At 57.3% G+C, this 12,636-nt stretch overlaps 2 protein-coding genes across 2 annotated transcripts in view; one reads left to right on the top strand and one right to left on the bottom strand.

Annotated features, from left to right (window-relative positions):
• TINAGL1 (tubulointerstitial nephritis antigen like 1) overlaps positions 1–12,636 on the top strand; it is a 29,661-nt gene that overhangs the window by 11,875 nt on the left and 5,150 nt on the right. The window contains exons 4-10 of the mRNA XM_032802700.2: positions 2,517–2,609; positions 3,856–3,970; positions 6,754–6,877; positions 7,174–7,324; positions 7,878–8,067; positions 8,271–8,316; positions 10,714–10,837. Of these exons, the coding sequence (XP_032658591.1) occupies positions 2,517–2,609; positions 3,856–3,970; positions 6,754–6,877; positions 7,174–7,324; positions 7,878–8,067; positions 8,271–8,316; positions 10,714–10,837 (843 nt within the window). The remainder of the gene's footprint in view (positions 1–2,516; positions 2,610–3,855; positions 3,971–6,753; positions 6,878–7,173; positions 7,325–7,877; positions 8,068–8,270; positions 8,317–10,713; positions 10,838–12,636) is intronic.
• COL16A1 (collagen type XVI alpha 1 chain) overlaps positions 9,539–12,636 on the bottom strand; it is a 136,885-nt gene continuing 133,787 nt past the window's right edge. Inside the window, exon 73 of the mRNA XM_075060881.1 lies at positions 9,539–9,554. The gene's annotated coding sequence lies outside the window, so the exon portion shown is untranslated. The remainder of the gene's footprint in view (positions 9,555–12,636) is intronic.

Raw genomic sequence — 12,636 nt, forward strand, 5'->3', positions numbered from 1 at the left:
GCTTCTCTCTGCTGCCTGGGGACTCAGGGCAGGGACGGGCAGCTCCTGTGAGCCCTGGGAGGGATGGCTGGTTACTCTTCAAACCACTGATAGTTTCTAGCAGGTTGTAAACTGTCCCCTCCCTCTGCCTGGTTGCTGAGAGCTCCATTGAGCCAGGGGGCAGGATGCAGGAGCACACAGCTCTCCATGGGTCCTGGGCAGCTGGTGGGGAGGGGGGAACCAAGGAGCAAGTGCTCCCTCCTCCCTCCACCACCTGACCTCCCTGGGGTGGCTGAAGGACATCAGCTGGAATACAGAAGCCTGCATGTTTAGCACCCATTTGGCCCCAGAACCTGTCCAGGCAGCTGGTGCAGGGAGCCCGGTGTGAGATGGAGGGAGGGGATCACTGTTTGGCCAAGGGAGGGGAGGGGTGGGGTGGGAGGGAGCAGTCACCCCCTCCCCCAGCTCCTTTCTTCACCTCCCTTCATTGCCCAGGGAAGCGGGGAATATCTCCTCTCCCCCACCCCGGCTGTGTTCCCACCCTCTCTCCTCTCTGGTGTGGTGGGGTCGGGAGGGTGTCGCTACCCACACCCCAGTGGAACACCTGCCTCCATCTGGCCAGCGGTGCCTGCCCAGCCTGGCCATGCAGCCCTGTGCACCCAGACAGCAAGTGTGAAAAATCGGGACGGGGGTGGGGGGTAATAGGATCCTATATAAGAAAAAGACTCGGAACTGTCCCTATAAAATCAGGACATCTGGTCACCCTATGTGCATCCAGCGGCGGGAGCCTGGCAGCAGGGTTGTAGGAGCACTGGACATCCACTGCCCCCCAGAGGGGCAGTCGTCCCCTGCTGGGAAGAAGGCAGGGTGAGATCTCCCACTCAGCGTCCCAGGGAGGGAAGAGTTAAGGCCGGGCCCGGGTCTGCAGTGCTGCTCTGCTGGCTCAGCTCTGGCTATCCTTAGAGAGCCCGGCCTGGCAGCTCCTTCGCCTTAAAAGGAAGCGCAGCCTCTCTGGCCTGGAAAAGGAGCAAAAACCAGCGGGGCTCTTGGAGAAAATACCAAGCATTGCTTGGAGCTTGGTTAACGCTGGAGAAGGCTTGTGTGAGCTCCCTGTGGGCGCCAGGGGACTAGAGGTGCTGGAATGGTGTGTGTAGGGGTGGGGGGGAATGGGTTTTGTTTGGTGCCTATAGGAGTGAGGGGGCTCAGGGGCCTGCTTCATGCTCCCCACCCGCCAGCACGCCACAGCTCTGCTGCTGCACCCTACTCCAGAGCTGCAGCCCCCCCTCCAGCCCCGCGGATCCCCTGCCGCGTGGGGCACAGGACACTTGCTGGGCTGAACTAGTCAGTGGTGGCTGCTCTGTAACTTGGAGCCTTGCAGTTGAATCTGAGGATTCCAGTGACTCAGCCAGAGGCTCTGGGCCTGCGGCAGGAGCTGGTGGGCAACTCGGTTCTGTAGCCTGTGCTGTGCAGGAGGTCAGAGATGATCAGGATGGTTCCTTCTGGCCTGAAACTCTCTGAGCAGGGCCTGCTCTTCCTTTCCTCCCCAGTTCTTCTAGTGCATCCCAGGCCTGATCTCCACAGAGAAGTGATTTCAGGGTGACTACGTCGGGGGTGTGTGAAAAACCCACACCCTAGAGCTCCGTAGATGCAGCTAGGGCGATAGAAGAATGGTGCCTTTGAAGGGGAAGGCAGGAGTTCCTGCCACGATGGAGAAACCCCTTCTGTTGCTGCTGTCTGTGCCGCAGGGATACAGCGTTGTGTTGCTGCCGAACCCGTAATGCAGACATGGGCTGGCTAGGTTTCCCCGAAGGTTTAGTACAGACTCTCTCGTGTTCCCAGGTTTTAACACGGGTTGCTGAACTAATGGAAAGGCAGCAATAGCTGTTCTGAACCTTCCCCCAGCTCCAGAGTTTATTGATGTTTGCAAAAGCCTGGCTAACTTTCAGCCTCATTAGTTTTCATCCCATGCTCTTTTGCCCTTCCAAGCTCCAGCAGGGACCAGCAGGGGAACGGGTCACAGTCTCATGCCAAGGACTGATTTCAAGGGCTTTCTGGCTCAGTTTTGAAGACTCACGTGGCTCCAAAGGTGCAGAGGAGTGAGTTTAGTTGCTTCGCTGAAGGCAGCATCCAACCCTTTAAGTGCTGGCTTTCAAACAGAGCAGAGCGTAGGCAGATGGGCTGCTGGGGGTTGGAGGGAGTCGTTGGTGGGTTGTGGGAAGGCGCAGGAGCTGAGGCCGATAGCTGAATCACAACTCTGGAGCAGCAATGGATGCAGCTTCCCTCGAGATCCAGTATCGGCTGCCACCTAGGGTAGCTCCCCCAACCTGTGCCGTGGGCAATGCGTGGGTGAGGTGGCTTTGGGTGCAGCTGGGGAGTGAGTGAGAGGGAACGACTGGTCCCAGCCTCACACGACAGATCTCTAGCACTGGCAGACATGTAGGGATTCCATCCCGCGCCGATGGCAAGGTCTTGTCCCACAGTTCCCCAGTGGACCTGCTTCCCTGGCTGACCCTTCTCTTATCTCCTTCTCTTCCCAGCACCTGCAGCGGGAACGGGAAGTGGGACTGCGAGCAGCACGCCTGCCTCATCGATGGCGAGATGATTGATGCCGTCAACAGAGGGAATTATGGGTAAGAGCCGTTTGCCGGGAGGGTAGGGAGAACGGTTTGCCATGGCCTTCGAAAGCCTGAAGGTTGGAGGTGTTGGCATTCCACTGTGGGTCCATGGGGCAGCCCCATGCTCTGAGAAACCTGCAAAATGCTGGGCCAGGTTCGCTGGGAGTGTTTGGGTCCTGGTAGCACTGAGATCCCCAGCTGAGATCACGGCCCCATTGTGCTCGGCGCTATACAGACACCCAGAGAGAGAGAGCGCTTGCCCCGCAGAGCTTACAGTCTATACAGACAAGCCAGACGCAAGGTGGGAGGAAGGAAGAGTTCATTACAGAGGGATAAATGCTGGGCAAGGGAGGGTTAACATTCTGCCCTGTGCCTCCAAGCCTGGTTTTCGTAAATGAAAAGTCCTGACAACTGTTCTGAGGATGTTTTCGGTACCAGTGGCCCCCAAAAAGGCAGTACATTTGGTGGTTTGTTTGTTTTTTTGCAAAAAATGAAAAATTCCACCCGCCAACCAATTTTGAATGAAAATTTTCAGTTTAGAAAAAAGAGCCATTTCTGGTTAGAAAAATGTAGCCCTCCTCTGGGCTACAGCCCCTGCGCCCCACTGCCTTGACACATCAGGGGCGGGGTGGGGGATGGAACCGCTCCTGAGACGTGTGAGCATCTGGTAACCAAACCCTTTCTTTAAAATGCTGTTAGACGCCCATTAGCACCTTGGGAGCACGGCTGGATTTGCAGTTAAGGCACTGACCGGACACCTGGGTTCCATACCAACCGCTAGTGTGACCTTGGTCAAGTCCCTTAGCCTGTTTGTGGCTTCATTCCCCATCTGTACATTGGGGATAATAGCACTGCCTCCCCTGTCTCCCCGAGGTGCTGAGAGTGTGAATGTATTAAAATGCTGATGCCACAGTAACAGGGCCCAGATAAGTGCCTAGGACAGTGTGGCTAAGCTCCCGCTCTGTGTCAGGGACCAAACCGAAGCCCTGTGAACATCTCTGAATGGGCCACGCTGACCTTGGCGGGGAGGAATCTGGCGCTGACCCTGCCCAAGTACTGAGGTGCCCAGACATGGGCCTTGCAGCCCAGGCCCATCTCTGTGTTAAACACCCTCATGCCCCCAATTAGCACTTCCAGGGGGTGGAGCTGGTCAACGCTCCACAGCTTCAGACTGAGCCATGTGGTGCTTTCCACGCCTGGGATTGTGTGCATGTCGGGGGTGCTCTGCCCTCTAATCGGACCTGTGCCTGTCCCTCACTAGCTGGAGAGCCGCCAACTACAGCCATTTCTGGGGGATGACGCTGGACGAAGGGATCCGCTACCGGCTGGGGACCATCAAACCACCCCCCGTGGTCATGCACATGAACGAGCTGCAGGTGAGTCTGTCTTGCCTGGCCCAGGCCTTGAATAGGGTGGGCGTTGGGTTACATCCTGGGCTGTTTAGTTCCTGTCCACTCGAGACCAACTCTCCCGTCCCAGGCTGCAGCTGGGATTTGATCCCTGTGGGGGGCATTATCCCCATTATACAGATGAGCACTGAGGCACGGGGCAGATTAAGTGACTGGACCAAGGTCATACTGGGTGTCTTTGCCTGAGCTAGGAATTGGCCCAGTCCTGGCAGGGCCTTCCCCCTTGTGCTGGAAAAGGCTCCATGCTTTGGCTCAGGGCTGCTGCTCTCTGCTGTTGATGATTGCCGAGCTCCGGAAGCTCCGGGCGGTCCCGATTCGATTTCACGCACCGGCAGCCTTTTGCCGCACAGGCTTCCAAGGCAAATTTCTGAGCTGCGGCTAAAACCCATGAGAATCCATGTGGCGGGGAGCACTATCAGGGCCTGCCTGCCCACAATGCTTGCCTGCGTGCGGACGTGCCCAGAAGCATGCGCACACCCGTGCGCAAGTGTGCTGCTCACCTGCAGCCAGTGATGCTGTAGAGGGGGCTCCGTGGGGATCTCATTAGGCCTCTTCCTCTGGAAACCCCAGCTCAGAACCTTCAGCCTTGCAGTCCCTGGACTCTTTTCCTTTCCTTCTCTTGTTCGCTTCCCATTGGAAAGCGAGGTCTGTGCTGGCCCCCAGGCCCCTGCTGTGCCACTGCTGAGTCTGCAAAGCCGGGCTGCTGCACGGTGCATTACCCCGGACACATTCTGTCCCCAAAGGCTCCTGCTAGAACAAACACATGGACAGGGGCTGCCAGGGCACGACACTGACATCGCCCGGGCTCTGCTCCCATCCAGTTTACCGTGCGGTGCATGTGGAAAAGCGACAGGCGCTACTCAGACTCATTCTTTTCCAAGCACATTCTTGGAGAGCAAGATGCTATTTTTCCAGTGGGGGCTGGGGGGAAGTCAGCTGGCTGGGCCAGGCAGGAAACCCAGGCTGTCAGCGGATGGGACAGGCCGTTATTCCAGCTTGCGCTATTGTTCGCCTGCTGCATTTTTATTTTATTTTATTTTTTTGTCTCTTGGCGCTTCTGCTTGACCCGAGACTCAGGGGTGGTTTAAGCCAGGGCGGGAAGAGGTGTGAATGGGGGGAAAGGCCAGTTTTCATTTAGCTTTCCCATTCTCGGGGATTCCCTGTACTCATCTGAGCCAGGTGCGGGGGCTGCATCCAGCTGGGTGGGGGCCGCCCCTGCCCAACACATGTTGCCATGACGTGGGGGTGGCAAAGGTCGGGGTGGCCAGGCAGTAGCATGTTCAGATTCCATTAACGACCTCAGGGCAGCATCCCCAACAGCGCCTCCTGGTGGTGCCGGCAGGCAGCAGTGCAGCAACCCCAAACCCAGGCCAGGCTGCGGGTAGCACCCTGGCCTGCTCTCACTGGATAGAGCTTTAGAGGCCCGTACTTTGGGGTCAGAGACCTTGGGTGTGATCCTGGCTGGGTACTGTCTTGCTGCATGGCAGGGATGGGGCAAGTCTGTACGGTCAAGGTGTTTACATGATGCTCCGGTGTCTCCACACCTTTCCACCAAGGAAGGAAGGAAACGCCAAGGCCAGACCAGAGTCCTGAAATAGTCTTGTGCTGACCCCAGTCCCAGCACTTCATATTTATCTGGCCTCCCGCTGGGGACCTTGAAATCATCAAGGTGTGGGGGATGGAGAAAAGGGTCCCCGTTGTTATGACCTGGCTTTGTTTTTCTTGGAGCGCCTCTACTATTGGTGTGAGATTGCTGAGGAGAGAACATAGCGCAAACATCAGCGCGCCCTTCCCTCTGAGCTTGGCGGCAATGGCGGACCACTGTCTGAGGCCACAGTGTCCTTCACTCCCTGACCACGGGTATTTTTAGAGACGTTTCCTGATCACACATAAATGCTCCGCATTTGAATTGCATCCGCCCCGGTGCATGGCTGGCAGCCGGCCGGGGGCTGGGCAGCGTTGCCCTGGAATTCACTCCAAAACGAAAGTCAACCATTTGTTCTGCAGTTGGAGGGTGACCCAGGGACCTTTGCAGTTCAGCTGGGTTTCAAGAAAGCCTGTTGTTCCAGTAGCCAAAGAAGCCGGACCCTGAGCTCAGGGCGCACTGGTGCACACACCCAGGGAGAGACAGCCCTGCCCCGAGGCGCTGGCAGTGTCACTGCCAGAAGAAGGACGAGACAGTGGAGGATTCGTGGCCCCGTTTTGCAGCTGGGGAACAGAGCTGCAGAGGGTGAAAATTTCCAAAGAACCCAAGTCAATTAGGAGCCCAAAGCCATTGACTTCCAAAGAGACTTAGGCTCTTACACACCTGCTCCTTTTGAAGAAGGGACTTAGGCACTTTGAAAACTTACCCAAGCCAATGGGAGTTAGGCACCTACCTATCTCTGAGTCCAAGTGACCTGTGCAGAGTCAGTGACAAAGCCAGGAGCTGGCCCAGAGCTCCCGAGTCCCAGCCCAGTGTCTTTACCACAAGCCCATCTTCAGTTTAACGTCCACCAAGTGGGTCGGAGTTGATTGCCTGCTTGGGGGAGGTTTGGATCCTGCAGGAGGCTTTTGGTGTGGGGGGAGAGCAGAGGCTCCTGGGGAAAGGGGAAGAGGCCGGTCTCTCAGCTGGCCCTGGGTATCTTCTCTAGAAGGGCTCCTCTCTTGAATGCAGCCTGGAAATCCAGCCACTCTCAGCCGTGGTGTCCCTGGTGCTCTGGCACTGAGCCCCTGTGGCCCGCTGAGGCTCCCTGTCTCTGCCTCTGCAGATGAGCATGGACACCAACGAGCAGCTCCCCAGCCATTTCAACGCAGCTGACAAGTGGCCCGGGTTGGTCCTCGAGCCCCTGGACCAGGGCAATTGCGCCGGCTCCTGGGCTTTCTCCACGGCAGGTAAGACGCCCGTCGGGCAAGGGTGCCAGACTGTGTCCCCCAGCAGGAGGTGGCCGGTGCAGAGAGAAGGATCCCTCCGTACCCGCTCACTGGAAGACCCCTGCCACGCCCTCCCCTTGCTTCCATGGTTCTGCCCATTGGCGTGGTGCATAGAACGGGCCCATCCTTAGTGCCAAGTGCCAGCTTCCCCCTGGCCAGGCTTGGGCCCCTGGGGCTGAGGCTGATTGGCTGGGGGAAAGGAGAAAAGTTGTACCTGCTATGTTAGGAACCTCCTAACCACATGAGTTTCCTCCAAGCGGTAGCATCGGACAGGATCTCCATCCATTCCATGGGGCACATGACGCCCGCCCTGTCCCCCCAGAACCTGATCTCGTGCGACACCCGGAACCAGCAGGGCTGCAGCGGGGGCCGGATCGACCGGGCCTGGTGGTATCTGCGCAGAAGAGGGTGAGTGTGGTACAAAGGATGGAAGGGGATGACCAGAGCTTTGGGCAGGGGAGGGATCGCCGGAGTGGGACTGCAGGGCAGAGGTGGAATGAATCAGCCGAGCTGCGTCAGGGGGTTCAGGGCTTGGAGAGTGGGGCGGCTGTGGAGATGGAGAGCTGTGTGTGGCGGGGGCAGGAATATAGCAGGGGGGCTGAGGGGCACTGTCAAAGCTGCACCGGGAGTGGGAAGCCCAGAGCGGGAACAGCAGAAGAGCGATGGGTTGGGATCGAGGGGCATTGGCAAAACCAGGGGGGGAGAGAGAGGGCAGGACTTGTTGCACTGGGCCCAAGAACAGGCTGGCATTGCCCAGAGAATGATCCATCCCCTGGCACGGTCGCCTCCAATCTGAGATGGGGCCAACATCGGTCAAGCCATCCTGGAGCTGCATCGGGCATCCCAGCCCTCCCCGGCCCATCGTTCCTGTGCCGGGGGCCAGCCCGTGGGCTGGGGCTGGCGCTTGGTCCCACCTACCACTGTGCATCCCTCTCTTACCCCCCCACTCTTGCCTCCCCAGGGTGGTGACTGACAGCTGCTACCCCTTCACCAGCCGGGAGAAGGACAGCGCCTCCGCAGGCCGGCCCTGCATGATGCAAAGTCGTTCCACGGGCAGAGGGAAGAGACAAGCCACCCAGCGATGCCCTAATCCCCAGACCCACTCCAACGAAATCTACCAGTCGACCCCCGCCTACCGCCTTTCCTCCAGCGTAAGTGCCGCCGCCCTGCCCGGTTAATGCTGGCTGGACCTGGGCTGGCCCAGGAGGCTGGAGGTTAATCCCACTTGCTCAGGGACAGCAGGAGGGCACTGGAGGGGTGGGGTGAGGGCCAGGCCGAGATTAAAGCCCAGGGTCTCCCAGTTGCCACTGCCACCCCGCACCGGGTGTGACCCAACCCTGCTCTGTGTTTGCAGGAGAAGGAGATCATGAAGGAGCTGATGGAGAATGGGCCTGTGCAAGGTAAGGGATGCGCCAGCTGGACTGTATCCACCCACCACCTGGTGCAGGGAATCCCCTCCCCATCCGACTCTGGCACAGACCCTGCTACCCTTCCAGCCCCAGGGAGCCCCCTCCCTCTCCCACAGACCCTGTTACAAGTCCCTGGCTAGTGCAGAGGAGGGGGACTAGGTGGTTGGCTTCTATTTGGGCTGCTCCTTCTCCCCCCTGGGAGTGGCCAAAGGGGGCAAGTCCCTCTGGCGGCTGCCACTCTGTTGCTATCTCTGGCCACATCCAGCACCTGTCTCCAGGACCTCGGGGTAGAGCTGGCAGGGGAGACATTAACCTCAAGTGCTGGGCTTCGAGGATCCCATCAGGGCTTAAGCACAGAGCAGCTCAGCCGGCCGACTGATAAATAGGGGACTTTCCTGGTGAAAACATGGGTTAGGCAGCAGCTCAGCAGGGTTTTGAGGATCTAAATTTTGGGCATAGGTGCTTTGTGAATCCAGCCCTTGGGTGCTGTGGTGGGGAGCATGGTGTGAGAACTGGCCCTTTCGGCAGGGGCTAGCATCCTGAGTGTTAGCTGCCTGAGGCCACGCTTCATACCATGTACTTCCCAATGGGACAGCAAATGGGACCCGTTCCTGATTCAGGGAGCAGGATCCCATCATGTAGAAAGAGGGGGCAAGAATTAGACGCAGCCTGGGTGTGAGTCTAGGGCAAGGACCATCTCTTTGTACTGTGTTTGTACAGCTCCTAGCACAACGCCGTCCTGGTCTGTGACTCAGGGCCCCACAATTGTCCCACAATACAAATTATAATACATAACAATAGAGAAGGCCAAATCCAAGATGATGCCCAGGTATGGGCCTGAGCGACCTATTAGTAATCCTGTTCATTAAGGGCTAGCCAAAACACCATTGTTCCAGGCAGCGTACAGACTCACAGCAGCCGCCATATAGCATTTTGTCTTTGCAAGTGTTCATTTCAACGGTTTAAAAAAATGGTCCGTCTGTATTTCAATCTGTTGTGAGTCCATTTCATGGAATATACCAAAGGCCATTGGTTTTCGGTTTTTATTTTTCTTTACAATTTCCCAGGATTGTCTTAGTGTTTATTACAAACATTTTAAAAAAGGATCAAAAATCCGTGGCAAAAAATTAGCTTCACAGTTTTCTGGGTCAATACCAGGATTACTATTGGGAGACGGGAGGACAGAAGCAGCAGCAAATTGAGAAAAGTAAGAGCATTGAAAGTAAAAGCTGCTGCGTCCTGTGGGTTAGTTCATGAATTGCGCATTAACGGGTCACACGCACTCCCGTGGTCTTACTTTAACAGCCTCCCGGGTACACTTTGTCTAACCTATTACAACCTAAACACAACTCTGCTGTACTGGATTTTCTTAACATTGTTGGGTTTTTCCTGTAATTGAGTGGTCCAAAACTCAGGTGAAAACTCACTAAAAGCCCAATACTAGCTTTTGTAAAACCCGGAACATTTTCAGTAAAAATCAGTAAAAAGGGAAAACCAAAGGCCTCAAATGTCCTACCAGGCTAGCTAGTGGCCTCCCCTCCCCATCTCAGCGCCACGGGATACCCACACTGGTACACCCCTCCTTTGGCAGGCAGGGCCAGGCTGATTAATGTTTAACAAGCTGTGTGATTGGTAAAGCCGCAGTTAAGCTGATTAATGATCTCTGGTGCTGGGGCACCCATCCTGCTCTCTTGTCACAAATGGGGGCTGCGCGTCACTCGGACCATGTTCAATTATTAACTGCAGGGAACTGATCTCAAATTCCAGGGCTGCCGGGGGGGGGGGGGGTGGCAAGTGGGGCAATTTGCCCTAGGCCCCACAGTCTCCCACCAAGAATATAATATTCTATAGTATTGCAACTTTTTTTTATGGAAGGGGCCCCCAAAATTGCTTTGCCCCAGGCCCCCTGAATCCTCTGGGCGGCCTTGTCAAATTCCCATTGGTTTGATTTTTAATCGGTGTGATAATAAATTTTGTAAAAGCTCCCTTGACAAGGGCAGTCCAAAGGGGAGGGAGAAAGCCTGCTCGAAAACCCAGCTGTGTTCGCCGCATCTGCACTAGACTCCCCTATATATTCAGCCTGGCTGACTTTCCATTTAAACCAAACAACAAAGAACAAAGTCAAGTCTGCTTGGGGGAGAGAGCACAGTGTGTGCGTCTCTGCCGAGCATGCTGCATTAACTCCACCTCTCACAAAATGGCTCAGGAAATTTAAAGGTGCAGTACATACAACCTCCCTCCACCTAGCTGTCAACACCAGATGATAGAGGGGCATCACCTGGGAAAGAAATCTGGCTTGAAGAGGGCAGCATGGGCCTTGCACTCCCAGATGACATGTAGCTGTCCCCTCACCCCGTGGTGACACCGCTCTTTCTTCCCCGTCTGCAGCCATCATGGAGGTTCATGAGGATTTCTTTGTGTACAAGAGTGGAGTCTATCGGCACACGCCGGTGATGGCTGGGAAGCCGGAGCACCACCGGAGACACGGCACCCACTCAGTGAAAATCACAGGGTAAAGAGGGCCTCTCGTGCCATAGCAATTTTGTGTCAGCCCCCGCGTGCCAGAGGTGTCAGGCAGGATTATGTGGGTGTTTGAGACGGTGTCGGGGAAGGAGATGGGTGTGTGAAATTAGTGGGGTGTCGAGGACGGTTCTGGTGTTTGCAAGGGCGGCGTGCGGGTGTGCGCACTGAGGCTAGAGTGAGGGGGCGTTGGTGGGAGGCGGCTGGCTGGGTGTAGCGGGGGGAAGTGTCACACTGAGGCACTGGGCTGTTTGCTGAAGGGGCAGGGCACTGTGTATTTGGAGGGAGGGGGGCCATGGTGAGTGGCATTGAACGCGTGCCAGGCCGGCGCTCTCCCTGGAATGAGGAACCAAAGCACATTGCGGGGCCCTGCGGGGAGGGCGGAGGCCGGAGGAAGGATGGCAGCCAGACAGGGCCACTCCCCTCTGGGGGGAGGAGATTGAGAGTTTTTCCTCTGGCAGTGTCCCGGGAGTGGGCAACTTGTCTCTGGGAGCCACTGAACTCTGTGGGGTGGGGGCTGCATGGCAGAACAGTCTCCCTAGAGACCCCTAGCCTGAGCCAGCCTGACAAATTGCAGCCCAGCACTTCCAGAAGCCTGGTCCGGCCCTGGTGCCTCCCATCTGCCACCCTGGTGCCCTCTCTGGGCCAGTTCAAGCCAAGGAGAGAAACAGACACGTTTCCTTTGCTTTAAGAAAAACACAGGCTGGGTTTAGTTCTTGTGAGAGCAGGAGGCTGCCAGAGCCTGGTCCAGGCTGGAATAGTTGTACCAGCCTGCCCTGCCCTTTGCTCTTCCCATCCTGGGGCCCCGTGTGCAGCTCTGCTGGTGCCCCTCAACCCCGGTCCACCCCTGAGCTTCTGCGCTAAGTGCAGAGCACCAGGCTGCGGGGCTCGGTTGCAGGCTGGGTGTTGGGTTTGTGCTTAGAAGCAGCTGGGGCTGCAGATGTGAAAAGCTGGTGCAGCTTGGGAGGCTGGTACCGGGATTCTGCCCCTAAGGCAGTTAATGGCAAAAGGCCCGTTGGCCCCTCATGGGTGCAGGATCGGGGGTGGAGTAATGGTCAGAGGGGCAAGGAGTATGCAGTAACTCCAGCACGCCCTGCGCCTGGGGAAGCAGCTCTGGCTGTACGGACCCTGGTACCTGTCTGGTGGGTGGTGTATGCGCTGACAGCCCTCTCCGCCTGCCTTGTTCTCACTATTACACCAAATGATTGCCCCCCCCCCCCCGTTGGCACCACCCGTCCGTGTCCCCAGGATGGCACAGATGGCCCAGCTGGGAGCATGTCCCGCCCTGACTCCTGGTCCTGCCTGAGCCCTCCACTGAGTCAGTTCTGGGTGCTGCTCGTGGGAAAAGCTCCCTCGGTCTGTGAAGACATTTTCCCTGCGGTGGAGGAAGGGAGTTCCCCTTCCTTGGGCTGGAGAGGAAGCGCGTGAGGGGGAGAGATGAAAGGAGGGGGAAGCGGGTCCTGTGCTTTGGGCCCAGCCTGCAATGAGTCACGCTCCGGCACTTTGCGGCACTCAGAGAGGAGTGGGTCGAACCCCAGGTTTGCACCGATCGAGCCGCACTGGAGGCCAGCTGTGCCCGCCGGAGGAAGGTTGTGTGGTCTACAGTGCCCCCTAGTGATGGGGCTCCCACTGGGACACCCACTACTGCCGCTAGCTACCTGAGCTCCCCTGCAGCCCTGGGCTACTGCCTGCTGGTCAGGCACCTTCTTCCGGGGAAGGCAGCGGCAAATGGAATGGGTTCGGGCTAGGGAGCGGACAGCAGGCTGGCCTGCCTAGTGTGGCCAGGAGGCG

The sequence above is a fragment of the Chelonoidis abingdonii genome, chromosome 25, assembly GCF_003597395.2.
Source record: "Chelonoidis abingdonii isolate Lonesome George chromosome 25, CheloAbing_2.0, whole genome shotgun sequence".
NCBI classification, from domain to species: Eukaryota; Metazoa; Chordata; order Testudines; family Testudinidae; genus Chelonoidis; species Chelonoidis abingdonii.